Here is a 15,430-nt window from a genome sequence, read left to right on the forward strand (position 1 = left end):
TCAGGAGTGGTCTTTTCAGTTTCTCAATAATCTGAACCTTCCTCTTAAAAAGCCAGGTGTCGCAAGCGCTGCAGAGAAACTCCTTCCTGTCCAAGAGTGCAGACTTATAGGGACAGCTCTCCTGTTTTTGTACAGATCTCTCAGGCCAATATTAAAGATGCAAAAGGGAATAAAATCCATGTGCTTTATTCAGGGTTTATATTTGACTTGAGCAGGAGCGTAGATTTAGCAGACAAAGACAATGAACGAGGCCGTTCAACATCTGCCTGTGTTTTGGAAATGCTTTAATTCATACATTACTCCTGCTAAAATAGTCCTGCAGTAATCCCACAGATTTACAACACAACCTCAAGGTTAATTCTGTGGAGCAAGGGACTAGAGAGGAACTATAATCTGGGAACATCTGTTTTGTAAAACAAATTACTTGATAAATCAGGGTCTTTTCCCCTTGCTGATTTCTTGGAAGGCTTCCATTATATGGCTGTCATGGAAGAGGCGCCTCAGGGAACGTGCGTCTTCTGGCAGTTACAGAGCAGAGCTTCAGTTTCTAATACAAAACAAGGTGGCGGCTATCTTTGAAAGTGGAGTAGTTGCAGATATTGGCATGGCTAAAAGAGAAGCCTGAAAAGAGGTTCTGGAGCTTCTGAATAAACTAGTTGGGGGACAGCTGACTCCCACTCTCCCAGGTTTTTGGAGGAGCAGATAGCAATTTAGTCTCTCTCAAGATGGCTTTGGAAGCCAGAGAGAGCGAAAAAAAGCACACGTGATTTCTGCCTTCTGTTTTTGCCTGGCTGCGCGACCAAAGTGGGAACTTGCCATTCTCAGGTCCTACGCACATCTGAAAAAAGGCGTCTCTCGCTAGCGTGTGAGAGTACTTGAATTATCATGACGTGCTTGCGGTGAGCACCGTGATAGAATCAAGGTCCGTGCTTACGGTCGGCTAATGCACACAAGCTCTTTGCCATGGGCGGATCCCAAGCCGTGCGGGGGGGGGGGGTTGTTTTGAAAATTAAGCACAAATAGTAGATGTGAGACTCAGCAAGAGATCCCACACGTGAGCTCCAGTTATTGCAAGAGGTATCCGAAAGCGCTTACTTGATTACCTAGAAACATACCATTGCTTTGTACTTGGCTGCATATCAGCAACATGATTTAACCAATCCCCTCAGCATTGTAGCCGAGGACTTTGTTATTTTTTTTGGAAAGCTTAAGATTCTTAACATGCCAAACAGCTGCCCAAATAAGTGGTACAAATGTATTTATTATAAACGACTACATACGGGTTACTTCTGTTTTAAATTATAAGCGTATTCAGACATTTTGAATGCTTTCTTTTGTGTTGTATGAAACCTTGCCACCTTCAGCAAGATTAACAAAGGGGAATTTTTGTTTACTTTTGCTCTTTATTAAGCTTGGAGTCCAACACGTCCTGCTGTATTTTTTACGATACTAGGGAAAGATCAGGTGATGAAACTAGCATTTGTCCAAGGCAGCCAGAAATATCTAAAGAAGGGGAAAAGCACAATGTTTCAGGTAGCATAAAATATATGTATGCCTGATTTTATGCAATGAGTAAATTCCTGATGCATTCTTTAAAAAAAAAAATTAGAATCAATGTGGGTTTCTAACTGGCTTTGCAATTGCATCTGCTTTTTAATTACCTGTATTTATTATCAGCGGAGGAATTGGAACTTGTAAAACAGACTTGTTTCTGCCGACCATATTCATGTTAAAATGAATTTTATAAGCATGCTCAGTAAATGCACGTTCATATATGTTTGAAGAGAGCTTTTTTTTACTCCTTTTAAGAAGTCATTGAAAGGTGTCAAAAAGTCTCAGCCCAAACAAAATAGAAAATTATCCAGATCCTGCCCCATGATAGGAAGCTGACTAATAAATTGTCAACTGATCCGAGCGCAGCCTGTGTCGGCAGAAACCTATTCACGTTGCACGGAAGATTGGTCAACCAGCAAAAAAAATTAAAATTGGTAAACTGCCCAGTTAGAAATGAAATTAAACAGGAAAGGCAAAGTTTCAGTAACTCAAAAGAAAAGTCATGATAAAGGCAGTTGTTGCTGACAGATGGTGCTATTACGCTGCCCACCCGGTGGCATTCTTGGATCCGTGGAATATTTGACGATTAATAATTTACTGGTCATGGACTGTTCCAATAAACTGACTGACGATTAATAACAGGTGGCCAGTTGACACGTTATTGGACAAGTGAAATAACTGGGATTCCACATCCTTAACAGTTCACGTACATTATGGACAGTAGGCCTAAAGTCCTTTTCCTCAAGAAAATTTGCTGGAAAGGTGATACAGGTTGAGTATCCCTTATCTAGACTGCTTGGGACCAGAAGTGGTCCATATTTCAGATTTTTCCATATTTTGGAATTTTTGCATAGGCATAATGCGATATCTTGGGAATGGGACCCTAGTCTAAACACGAAACTCATTTATGTTTTATATATACACATTATGCACATAGCCTGAATGTAATTTTAAACAATATTTTTAATAATTTTGTGTACGTTGAACCATCAGTGACGCTGCTTGAGGGCCTGTAATGCCTGCATGCCAACTCAAAACGTCCGGTTTTTGGATCGGTCTGGATATTGGATATCCGGATAAGAGATAATCAACCTGCATAGGAGAACTTTTGTGCCAAAAAAACCCCCCTCTAAGGCAGGGGTGTTGAACTTCTTTGTTACTATGGCCAGATATGACATAAATGTCACTTGGTTGGGCCGGGCCATGCTTCATCAGGCAGATCGGGATTGGGGTGGGGGGCCTGCCTTGGCTAGGTGAACATGCAGCGGGCTCACCAGCCCAGTTCAGGACTGGGGGGGTGCTGCCTTGGCTGACTCACGGGCCGGATAAGAGCTCTCAAGGTCAGACCTGGCCTGTGGACTCTATGTTTGACACTCCTAAGACTTTTTCTTTTAGTGAAAGTTTGGAAGTATGGTCACTAGCAAATCTCAGTTCAAGCAATGCTGATGAATAGATGGTCCTTGTACAGGAAACGCAAGGGACTGTGCAGAACGTCCCAGATTTGCTCCCGCGTTTGTGGCATAGGGTCTTATTGAGTGGGCTTGGCTTTATCAAAAGGCAGTAGCAAGCCTGAGGGATGGATGGAACGAAATAATGATCATTAGAAGGCGGCACTGATTAAGCTGGCCGTCTTTTTCTTTGCAAATGTATTTAAAAACAGATACTGTATTTGAATGCGGAAACAGCGCTAAACACACACACTTTTTCCTTAAATCAATATTGAGGTTTCTTCCCTCATTACCTGATATCTCTATCTATCTATTGTAGTTAAATACCACATGGTCTCTGTGTCTCTTGATCCAGAAGGTGTCAAGGTGTCCATTGTAAAGATTGGCTTATATGCAAACAGAAAGGTGAAATGTACTTTAGTTGAGGAAAACAATATTTTTAAAGAAGTAGAGCAGCATAGAAAATAAGTTTGGGTGGCGTCCCCATTTGACGTTTGCAGTAGTTTAGGCAACATATTTTTTAATAATATTTTTTGCACATAATTTCATTTTATAGTGTAGTGCAAGTCTGATAATACATCAGTCTTGTCTTTTATGCAATACTAGTCACGTTGTGATTTGTTCTAAGCATTGTTATGCGTCTCTGTGTGTGTGTGTATAAAGGTTGAGAATCCCTTATCCGGACTGCTTGGGACCAGAAGTGGTCTGTATTTCGGATCATTCCGTATTTTGGAATATTTTGGAATTTTTGCATATACATAATGCGATATCGTGGGAGTGAGACCCAAGTCTAAACATGAAAATCATTTATGTTTTATGAGTGCTGCAGCTACCTTATGATTTTAGCCATCTGTATTCAGTTTCTTCCAGTTTTACAAAATTTTCTGAACTTATATGTTTTATAGAGACTGGTTTATTGTTTTGATGAATTTATATGTTTTTATATGTTGTTATCCGCCCTGAGCCCGGTTTCAGCCGGGAATTGAGGGCGGGGTACAAATTGAATTAATAAATAATAAATAAATATACTTTATACACATAGCCTGAATGTAATTTTAAACAATATTTTAAATAATTTTGTGTACATTGAACCATCAATGGCACTGTTGAGGGCCTGCGAGTAATGCCTGCATGCCAGTTCAAACGGTCCGGTTTTCAGATCAGTTTGGATATCGGATGTCCGGATAAGGGATACTCAGGTCGTTTTACCTGGGGAGTTTTACCTGAGGTTCGTTGCTCGCTGGACCCACACTTTCCTGTTGGAAATCTCTGCACCAGCAGTCTCCAAGCTCAAGTCAAGCCCCGCCCCTTTAAATGCTGCTTTGTAATTGGCTTACTTTGTAGAGCTTACTGTGAGAGAAAATTCCCCCCCCCAACTCAATTGCCTCATAAAAAAAGCATTTTAAGAACAACATAAAAAAACAGCAATCTGAAAGTGGCGGGGTGGGGGGAATCTAAGCCTCGGTTTTAAAAAGCTTTTCTGCTCAGAAAGAGCTCTCTTTGAATCCCCGCCTCTGGACATGCTGCTTTGTAATTGGCTGTGAGCGAAACCAAGCTTGCGTGGCCCTCTCTTTGCCTTATGCATGGGGATTTCAAGCGGGCTGAGCTCAGGGGAGAGGGAAGAATCAAGTTAACAGAGGAATGGGAACACCTGAACATTGTGAGGGCTGGCAGCGAGGTCATCTCTAATGGACAGAAAACTCATGCATAACTCCAAGGAACAACCGAGGAAGACCAGGGACAAACGTGAGCAAAAGTACCCATTCATAAACCTCAACCTGTGTGTGTGTGTGTGTGTGTGTGTGTATACACACACACACACACACACATATATATATATATATACACACACACACCATTTTTCTCCAGAATGGGAGCTTCCAGTGCAGAAAAGAAATACAACAGGAACAAACACAAAGGAGGGGACGTTTCTGGGTGCCAAGCAGGTCTTCCCTTTCATTCTCAGGTTCACACTGCTGGACATGCCCGGGCCTGCGGAAATGAGCCTTCAGTTACCCCAGAGGTGTGGAAATGACCTCCAAATTGCCAGGGGCTTTTCTGCTTAGTTTGAACTTGCTGTTTTATCAGGTTTTATAGTTAAACAAAAAAAAAATTACTATCTGAAACCAAGTTTATTTGCAAAGTAAGTGGATTTGAATCACAAGCTGTTGGGGTAGCTACCTAGAACAACCATGTGGAGTGTGCCTTTAAAATAGAATGGAGGCAAACAGCCAGTGACGTTGTTTCCATGGTGAGAAAGAAAGCTAAAATTGCCTGATGGAAGAGAGAGAACAACTGGAAGAAACTCATGTTCTGTGTCTGCTTTTAAAGGACTCCACATTTCAAGTTTGAAAGACCAGGGCAGACAACCGCTAACCAATAAGCTCTCTTGAAATGTAAGTTGACCTCCACTATTTCGTATCGTCGTTCTACAGTCAAGGTGGAATCCAGACAGGCCTCTCAAAACGGGTGGTGCACATTGGGTCGTTTGTTGCCGGGACTTGCTAATCTGTTCTCTTAAAGCTCTCTGTCACCGTAACATACCAAATATAAGGGCTTATTTTCACCCCAAATCGTTAATTTGACCAATAGATCAAATGTTTGCACTCTGCCTCTCCTTACGCTGCTTTAGGAGTCTGCCTGAAATGTTTTGGCTGTCATGCTGTTTTTACCTTGCCTAGTTTTGCATACCAGGTTGAAAAGTTTTAGCTTTGGTTGCAATTTTAAAAAGCGTTTATGTTCCTGCTTATTGTTAGATTCCATCGATTCTGTTGCTTTAAGTATTTGAGCAGCAAAACCAAACCAGAAAGGGGAAGAGGGGAAAAAATGTCATTTAAGTATTTGAATCTGTTGGCTGCCTTGGAAACTTATTAAGAGGCAAATAGATTGCATGAACAAAGGCACGCAGACAAGGTAAATTCTCAACTAGGTTGTAAAACTGATATCACATCCCTTTCAGTGATGCTCAAAATTTGACTGCCCTGTGGAAGGTGTAGCTGTTTGAAATGGTAGCGAAGGAAATAGTGAAGCCGTACTTCTGTGGACATTTCCTGACAGCTATTTCTGGCTTCTGCTTTCCAGTCACTATGACTGTCACCCAAAATCTCCCCATTTTTGTTTTTTAACATTAAGGAAAGCATCCGATTGTGGATGTAATGTATAATATGCAGAGCGATCCTCAGTTTGCAGCCAAACTGCCACCAATGCTACCATTTCTGTGCCTCCGCTGCTACTCAAGTCTGAAACAGCACTCCCATATGCAGCACCGTTTTTCCATGGTTGCCTGAGGGACATGAGAATTAAGAGTAAAATAAAGGTAAAAGTGCAGAAAATTGGGAGCAAGGCTAAAGAGCCCTTAAGGGGAAAGCCAAGTGGAATGTGCTTGGTCCTTAGGCAAATGATGTGCGCTGGTGGTCCAGAATATGGGGGTGGGATATTGCCTCAGGTCAGGAAGGACAGGACAGGAAGAGAAAAGAGCCAGAGTCCAGTAGCACCTTAAAGACCAACAAAATTTCCGGCAGGGGATGAGCTTCCGTGAGCCCACAGCTCCCTTCTTCAGATATAGAAAAGAGCCAGAGTCTAACAAAATTAAAGACTAACAAAATTTCTGGCAAGGTATGAAGGGGAAGAAGAGCCACTCAGGTGATCTTATAGGAGTGCTGCTCCAGCATCCATTCACCTTTCAGAGGGGGGATGAAATGTTGGGCGGGAAGCCCCGAGGCAGTCTTAGTTCAGGTCTGCCTCCGGGACGGTGCAGGGAGGGTTTGGGTCTGCCTCAGCAAGGCAGCGGACAGTCTGAAGGGTAGCTCTGCCTGGTAGCGTGGCAGAGTGGTTTAATTCTGCCTCTGGGAGAGGACAGAGTCCCTGGCTGTCGGGGCTGTCTCTGGTGATGAGCAGACCTGGTACCATTTAAGCCGTGAACACCTGGTTCAGTCCTACTTGTTTTGTCCCAGCATGGTGTAGTGGTTAAGAGCGGTGGTTTGGAGCAGTGGAGTCTGATCTGGAGAACCGGGTTTGATTCCCCACCCCTCCACATGAGCAGCGGACGCCAGTCTGGTGAGCTGAATTTGTTTCCTCGCTCCTACACACGAAGCCAGCTGGGTGACCTTGGGCTAGTCACAGCTCTCTCAGCCCCACCTACCTCACAGGTGTTTGTTATGGGGAGGGGAAGGGAAAGGTTTGGTTCTCCCTTAAGTGGCAGAGAAAGTCGGCATATAAAAACCAACTATTCTTCTTCTTCCCTGTGTTGTCACACGTTTGATGATCCTGCATTCAGAAAATTAAACGCATGGCAAGGAGCTGCCGCCACTGTGCACCCCTCCACCACGCCGTCCCCCAGGTGGAGACGAAGGGGAGCCAGCGGCAGGTGGAGGTGGCAGCGACTGGCGGAAGGAGCCGCCGTCGCTCTGCCGTCTCCTGGGTGAGGTGAGGGAAACCAGCGCCGGTTGGAGGCGGGGGAGAGTGAGGGCGCACCAGGGTCCAGGGGTGTGGAAAAGTGCCACAGCTGCCACCGTCGAACCGGCCAGTGGCTTCTTCCGGCAGGGAGTCGACCTGGAGGCTTAACGCTCCGGCAAGCTCTCGCGTTTGCTGCGAGGCTGAATTTAAAGTCACGACAAACCAAGGATTGAAAAACACGGGGAAGTTCCGGAATTGGGTGGGTCGAACACGCAGGCCAGAGATGGCCATGCGTTTTGACTGGGGAGATTCGCGACGTGCCCGGTTATTCGCCGGACAAAACAGCCATGCGTTTTCAGCCTTAGTCTGGCTCTTGGGAAAGGGCCGGCTGATGTGGGTGGAATCCAGCACGGGTGACTAGTCAGTAAAAGCCTCTTTGTACCAGTAAGCACTGAAGAGAATTCAGACCACACTCTGAAACCATAACTGGCTTAAACTTATGTGCCTCCACCAGGATTCTCCTTTGACTGTCTGGAAGCCTGTGCTGCTGATCTGTTCTGTAGAAAAACAACCTGTAAATAAATAAATTTTTGTTATTTGCATACAGCTCCTGCCTCAGTGTTCTCTATGTTCTGCTTGCTCACCACAAAACTTCCCTCACAGCAGCAAACTCAACTCCTTTACACCTGCTATTAGAGAATGATTGCTAGAATATTTTACAATTTTATTAATGACGATGTGATAATTTTAACCAGGAGTTGCTTTTATTGCCCTTACACCTTTATATGTACGGGCAGTCTGTGATTCTGCGGTGCAAAACTATTGGGTCTGGAAATTTTGATGTGTTGGCACCTGATCGGTCAGCCAACCGTATTAATAAACTTGACTTGACACCTGCTACCCTAAGAACATCTTGTCACTGAAGGGAAGGCTAACGGTTTAAAACAAGCCGGGTCCCCCAAAATCATAAGAGGCTGTGTGGGTCCCCTCGGTTCAAGCAAAGACCTGTCACAAGAACACTCCCCCAACCCCACTTTCGGACATATTTCATTCTTTTTGAGGAGTGCCTTATCTGTAGGCAGCTTGCAGATCCTGCAGTGGGCACACTCCCTATTCAGGCTTTCGAAATCATTGATGCCGTATGCACATAGAAGAGAGAGGAAAGATGTCTGCTGGCCCCCGTTGCCAGACATATAGCTAAACATCTGTACATGCATTGGGCAACAGGATGTGGAAAATTCTGCTTCAGCAGTCTAGGGATCACAGAGATTTTAAGAGGGAGCAGTTATCTCCTTTCTTGGAGCAGACCCTTTGCTACGGATATAATCTGGTTTAATTATTCTCTCTCCTGAAGGAACTCCAGGATTCTGTGAGGAAAGGGAGGCTCCCTAACAGAATTCTCGGCATCCTTATCAAACTACAATTCCCAAAATGTCTTGGGGGAGCCTTGGCAGTTAACTTAGAAGGTTATTTTCCCCCACCCACCCACCCACCCTTCCAAGCCTGTTTCAAGATCTAAGCCTCCCTCTGATTCTCTCCAGAAACAATATTACCACCATTCCCTTATTCGCCACCTCTCCAGCCAGCTAATACCAACTGTTAGAACGATGTCAGCAAGAGGTGTATGGCGACCCCATTTTGGGGGTTTTCATGGCAAGAGACTAACAGAGGTGGTCTGCCAGTGCCTTCCTCTGCACAGCAACCCTGGTATTCCTTGGTGGTCTCCCATGAACACATGAAGCTGCCTTATACTGAATCAGACCCTTGGTCCATCAAAGTCAGAATTGTCTACTCAGACTGGCAGCAGCTCTCCAGGGTCTCAGGCAGGGGTCTTTCACATCACCTACTTGCCTAGTCCCTTTAACTGGAGATGCCAGGGACTGAACCTGGGACCTTCTGCATGCCAAGCAGATGCTCTGCCACTGAGCCACGGCCCCTCCCATCCAAATACTAACCAGGGCTGACCCTGCTTAGCTTCTGAGATCTGACGAGATCAGGCTAGCCTGGGCCATCCAGGTCAGGGCTTGTCCTCAGTATACCTAATTAAAATTTTCTGTACCCTGTAGAAGCTCAGTAGCCACCCTTTTACAAAAGTTTCTTTCGCTTTACTCAGTTATGGCTTTTGTTTTCCTTGGAGAGTATTCTTGCATGGCTTTAAATTCTGAAGCTCTGTTGACATTTTTCCATTTGCAGGTATTTGGCCACGCAAATTCCCAGATCAGCAGACAGGTCTCGGGCAAACTTCACAAACTGTCCTTGCTGGGATCCTTGGAAAAGAGGATGTAGGAGACTTACAAGACCCAAGACGGGGACACTGTCTCGGATGCCAACGTAAATTATTTCGATGGGGGGAGGTTTGGGAGGGAGAATTCTAAGAAGGGTATGTCATGTGTCACACACTTGTGATACTGAGTATCACAATGTAGTATATGTAGTGGGTAAACCTGTTGTTTATGTATGTAAAGCATTTATGTGACTCTTAAAAAGTGACGTAAAACAAGGAAATATCTTTAAAAAACCCAAAACAGCCAAGCCAGTCAATTAAATATCCAGTTAGGTGGTCATAAGAAAGTGCCATGAAGTCACAGCCAGCGTGGTGTAGTGGTTAAGAGCAGTGGTTTGGAGCGGTGGACTCTGATCTGTAGAACCAGGTTTGATTCCCTACTCCTCCACATGAGCGGTGGATGCTAATCTGGTGAACTGGATTTGTTTCCCCGCTCCTACACATGAAGCCAGCTGGGTGACCTTGGGCTAGTCACAGTTCTCTTACCCTCTCATCTCTACCTCACAGGGTGTCTGTTGTGGGGAAGGGAAGGTGATTGTAAGCTGGTTTGAGTCTCCCTTAAGTGGTTGAGAAAGTCAGCATATAAAAACCAACTCTTCTTCTTATGGCAACCCCGTAGGTTTTCAAGGCAAGAGACATTCAGAGGTGTTTTACCATTGGCTGCCCCTGCATGGCAACCCTGGACTTCCTTGGTGATCTCCCATCGAATTACTAACCAAACCTGCTTAGCTTCTAAGATCTGGTACGATCAGGCTAGACTGGGCCATCCCGGTCAGGGAGTCCAGTTAGGTTCTAAAAGCCCAGTGAAAGGAGCTTTGCAGTAGTCCGTAATCAAAGACAGCCAAGAGGAACTATCCTCAGCTCTAAAGGGAGATTACTCCATAATAGAACATGATAGATCTGCCCTGACGATCGCAGGATAGAAGAGATCACTGCAGACATTATTGCATTATGCTGAAACCAGTCTTTGAAGAATCCCAGAAGGTCTCACTGGATCCCAGGATGCTGCAGATTTGATTTGGATCAGGCTGTAAAGAAGAGATTGATGAGCACTGCTGTCATACTGCCCTTGTACAAATCCATGGTGAGACCACACTTGGAATACTGTCTACAGCTCTGGTCACCACACCTCAAAAAAGGATATCGCAGAGCTTGAGAAGCTGCAGAAAAAAGCAAACAAAATAACCAGGGGACTAGAGCAACTGCCCTATGAGGAGCGGTTATAATGCTTAGGGCTGTTTAGCTTGGAAAGAAGGCGGTTAAGGGGAGGCATGATAGAGGTCTATAAAGTTATGCCTGGGATGGAGAGAGTGGACAGGGAGAAGCTTTTCTCCCTCTCTCATAATAGTAGCGCATCTGCTGAATAGTAGGTTATCTGCTGAAGCTGGAGGGTGAGAGATTCAAAACTGATAAAAGGAGGTATTTCTTCACACAACACATAGTTAAATTGTGGAACTCCCTGCCCCAGGATGTGGTAATGGCTGCCAACTTGGAAGGCTTGAAGAGGACATGTTCATGGAGGAGAGGGCTATCCATGGCTACTAGTCAAAATGGATACTAGTCATGATGCATACCTATTCTCTCCAAGATCAAAGGAGCATGCCTATTATATTAGGTGCTTTGGAACACAGGCAGGATAATGCTGCTGCAGCCGTCTTGTTTGGGGGCTTCCTAGAGGCACCTGGTTGGCCACTGTGTGAACAGACTGCTGGACTTGATGGGCTTTGGTCTGATCCAGCATGGCCTTTCTTATGTTCTTACATTCATATGACACTAGTGGATTTCCATCAAGATTAGTTTAGCCCCAGGGTAATATAACGTTAAAGACTTAGACATTCCCCCGAGAGAATTTAAAGTGGTTTGAAAGAGGTCTTGTCACTTTGGTCATTTCTGGTAAAGAGACTTTGGCAGTGCTTTTTTTCTTTTTTTTTAAAGCCTTCCGAAAGTTGTTCAACTGGAGGAACCAAGGGACACTATGAAATCAGTTTTGAATGCTCATGAGCTCTACTGTCCTTCTTCAGCTGTAGTGACTGTCCCATAAGAAGATGTCACACAGATTTGAGAGTAGCCAAAAACATGGCTGGCCTTTTGACAAAAACATAATCACTGTCTAAACAGCATCTTTTTTTTCTTTTTTTTTTAAATAGGTTAAGTTCAATAGGTTCAAGTATGAAAGACCTAAGTAAGTCCCGGATTTCTCTAAAACCTTCAGCTCCATCTAGGTAAGTGTTCCTATGCATGCAGAAGAACCTCAAGCTACCCCCTCTTTGTGTGTATTTGTGGTAGTTTTGTGTTGAAAGACACCAAACTCTCTTCACCATGTGTGCTTGGGCCCATAGCAGCATCTCTCTTCATGTGATATCACAACAGTGGATCCATCCTTATGAAATAAGGACAACAACCCATTCATTCATTAACCAGCCAGCGTGGTGTAGTGGTTAAGAGTGGTGGTTTGGAGCGATGGACTCTGATCTGGAGAACTGGATTTGATTCCCCCTCTCCTCCACATGAGCGGCGGACGTTAATCTGGTGGAACTGGGTTGGTTTCCCTCTCCTCCACATGAAGCCAACTGGGTGGCCTTGGGCTAGTCATAATCTCTCAGCTCCACCTACCTCACAGGGTGTCTTTTGTGGGGAGGGGAAGGGAAGGTGATTGTAAGCCGGTTTGATTCTTCCTTAAGTGGTAGAGAAAGTCGGCATATAAAAACCAACTCTTCTTCTTCTTCTTCCTCCTAGGGTTGCCAAGTGGCCTGGAAAAAAATCTCTTGTCTTGATGCGTAGAAATAGACAATTGAAACTTTTAATGGCATGGAAGTAAATAACATCCCATTGGGATGGTCTCCAAGATGTGTGTGTGTGTGTGTGTGTGTGTGTGTGTGTGTGTGTGTGTGTGTGTGTGTATATATATATATATATATATATATATTTTTTAACTTGGTACTTTTTTTACTTGGTGGAAATGCTCTTCTCAGGCAGATGTGGAAAGCTAGGTTAGGAAAGGCAATGTCATCTAAGGCAGAATTTCTCTAAGTAGGATCTCATGAGGTCCAAGACGAGGAGGAGGAAGAGGAGGAGGAAGAAGAAGAAGAGTTAGCTTTTATATGCCAACTTTCTCTACCACTTAAGGAAGAATCAAACCGGCTTACAATCACCTTCCCTTCCCCTCCCCACAACAGACACCCTGTGAGGTGGATGGGGCTGAGAGAGCTCTAAGAGAATCAGAGGAGCATGCCAAATATATGAGGTGCTGTGGAACACAGACAGGATGGTGCTGCTGCAGCCGTCTTGTTTGTGGGCTTCCTAGAGGCACCCAGTTGGCCATTGTGTGAACAGACTGCTGGACTTGATGGGCCTTGGTCTGAGCCAGCATGGCTTTTCTTATGTTCTTATGTTCTCCCCAAATTTTGTTCTCCACAGGTACCAACCCCCAAAGCTCCAGGAATTCCCCAAGCTGGAACCGGGAACCCTACCCAGATTTATATTAGCACACCCAGTAGGGCTTGCCAGTCTTGACGTCTTGGGCATTTGAAGTGGTCCCTTGGTTCAGTGGTGGTGAAGGAAAGCTTCATTTAGCTACTGCTGCCTGAGGCAGTTTTTTTCTCTTCCAGGATTAAGTTTATTCCCGGAACACAGAAACTACCATTACGGGGCAGGGAAGCTCAAGATGTGAGTAGAACAGATTATTCATTTTAAAAAATATATATATTATCATTTATATCGTTTAGAATATGAAAAGCATTCTGTCAGTTTTCAGTCATTGTCATAACCACCTTTTCTTTAATTTAAAAAAAAACAACCCTCTTCCTCCTTCTCCCACTCAACTGCTATTAGCCCTTTCAAGGAGGAAAGGCATTTTCCTGCTGGAGCTGACAGCAACTTGGAGAAGGGGATGGCTTATGCCCAGGATATATCATGGTGGAAAAGGTTACATCCCTCCTGCCTCACTGTTTTTAAAAAAATATATTTATTAAATCTCAAAGCACTTTGCTCAAAGAGCACACAACCTACATAGAATCATAGAGTCATAGAGTTGGAAGGGACCACCAGGATCATCTAGACCAACCCCCTGCACAATGCTAGCAACTCACAACTACCTCCCCCACCCTACACCCCCAGTGACCAGAAGATGGCCAGGATGCCCTCCCTTTCATCATCTACCTAAGGTCACAGAATCAGCATTGCTGACAGATGGCCACCTAACCTCTTCTTGAAAACCACCATGGAAGGAGAGCTTACCACCTCCCAAGGAAGCCTGTTCCACTGAGGAACCACTCTAACTGTTAGAAAGTTCTTCCTAATGTCTAGACGGAAACTCTTTTGATTTAATTTCAACCCGTTGGTTCTGGTCCGACCTTCTGGGGCAACAGAAAACAACTCAGTACCATCCTCTATATGACAGCCCCTCAAGTACTTGAAGGTGGTTTTCGTATCCCCTCTCAGTCTTCTCCTCTTCAGGCTAAACATACCCAGCTCCTTCAAACTTTCCTCACAGGACTTGGTCTCCAGACCCCTCACCATCTTCATTGTCCTCCTCTGGACACGTTCCAGCTTGTCAACATCTTTCTTAAATTGTGGTGGCTAAAACTGAACACAGTACTCTAGATGAGGTCTAACCAGAGCAGAGTAAAGCGATACCATCACTTCGCATGATCTGGACACTATACTTCTGTTGATGTATATTACAAAGGAAGTGCTACACAGTTTGCAAACACAACAATGCCTATGAAGCAAGAAACTTTCGTTCTGATGCACCGCAAAAGGTGAGGGAGGGGGAAGAAGAGGCAAGACAGAAGGTTAACTGACTGGAACAGCTTGAAGTCATAACTGAAGGAGCTGGCCAAGACAGACGGCCATTAATTGTTTTTAGGAGAGAATAAAAATACTGGTTCTTGTAGGTTATCCGGGCTGTGTAACCGTGGTCTTGGAATTTTCTTTCCTGACGTTTCGCCAGCAACTGTTGCTGGCGAAACGTCAGGAAAGAAAATTCCAAGACCACGGTTACACAGCCCGGATAACCTACAAGAACCAATGAACTCTGACCGTGAAAGCCTTCGACAATATTTTGAAAGCCTTCGACAATAAAAATACTGTTTGCACCATTCAAAATTAGCTACTATGGAGTTCCGATCTGATCACCTTAGACAAAATTCAGTTGAACAGCCGTATCCAACAGCAGGAGCTAGATTAGTAAGCAGTTACTACAAACATTTACCTAAACTAAATTTGCTAAGAATGTTACTTAAACCCCTGCCTCACTGTTATGGCCATCCTTAGCTGGTTTTGAATAACAGTACAAGATCCAGTAATGTTTTTTTTTCAGGACTCAGATGCTGGACCACATTAGAACTCATATGAAGTCGCCTTATTTGATGGACCCTTGGTCCATCAAAGTCTGTACTGTATGGTCAGACTGCCAGTGGCTCTCCAGGGTCTCAGGCAGAGATCTTTCAGATCATCTATGACCTGATCCTTACTAGAGATGCTGGGACCTTCTGCATGCCAGGTGGATGCTGTACCACACAGCCCCTCCCCTAAACTACCTGCTTCTGAATCCACCTTGGGTCCTGTCAAACCAGAAGTCCAATGGGAGATCCCAGCAATATTAAAAACTTAATTCTGAGGCACATGGGGGCCCAGTTCAGATCAGGACTATGCTGTATTGGGAGAGGGGGCTTCAGCCTCCCCACCCCCAGTAGCATTTGCTGTACCTGACACACTCCGAGCTGTTGTTTGCCCCACTGGGCAATTT

The 15,430-nt window shown here is 44.6% G+C and overlaps 1 protein-coding gene across 1 annotated transcript in view; it reads left to right on the plus strand.

Annotated features, from left to right (window-relative positions):
* The first annotated feature begins 7,290 nt into the window (after positions 1 to 7,290).
* The window catches only part of FLACC1 (flagellum associated containing coiled-coil domains 1), a 31,915-nt gene continuing 23,775 nt past the window's right edge, over positions 7,291 to 15,430 (plus strand). The window contains exons 1-3 of the mRNA XM_056861219.1: positions 7,291 to 7,427; positions 9,591 to 9,728; positions 13,290 to 13,347. Coding sequence (XP_056717197.1) covers positions 7,291 to 7,427; positions 9,591 to 9,728; positions 13,290 to 13,347 — 333 coding nt within the window. The remainder of the gene's footprint in view (positions 7,428 to 9,590; positions 9,729 to 13,289; positions 13,348 to 15,430) is intronic.

The sequence above is a fragment of the Euleptes europaea genome, chromosome 15, assembly GCF_029931775.1.
Source record: "Euleptes europaea isolate rEulEur1 chromosome 15, rEulEur1.hap1, whole genome shotgun sequence".
Classification (NCBI taxonomy): Eukaryota; Metazoa; Chordata; class Lepidosauria; order Squamata; family Sphaerodactylidae; genus Euleptes; species Euleptes europaea.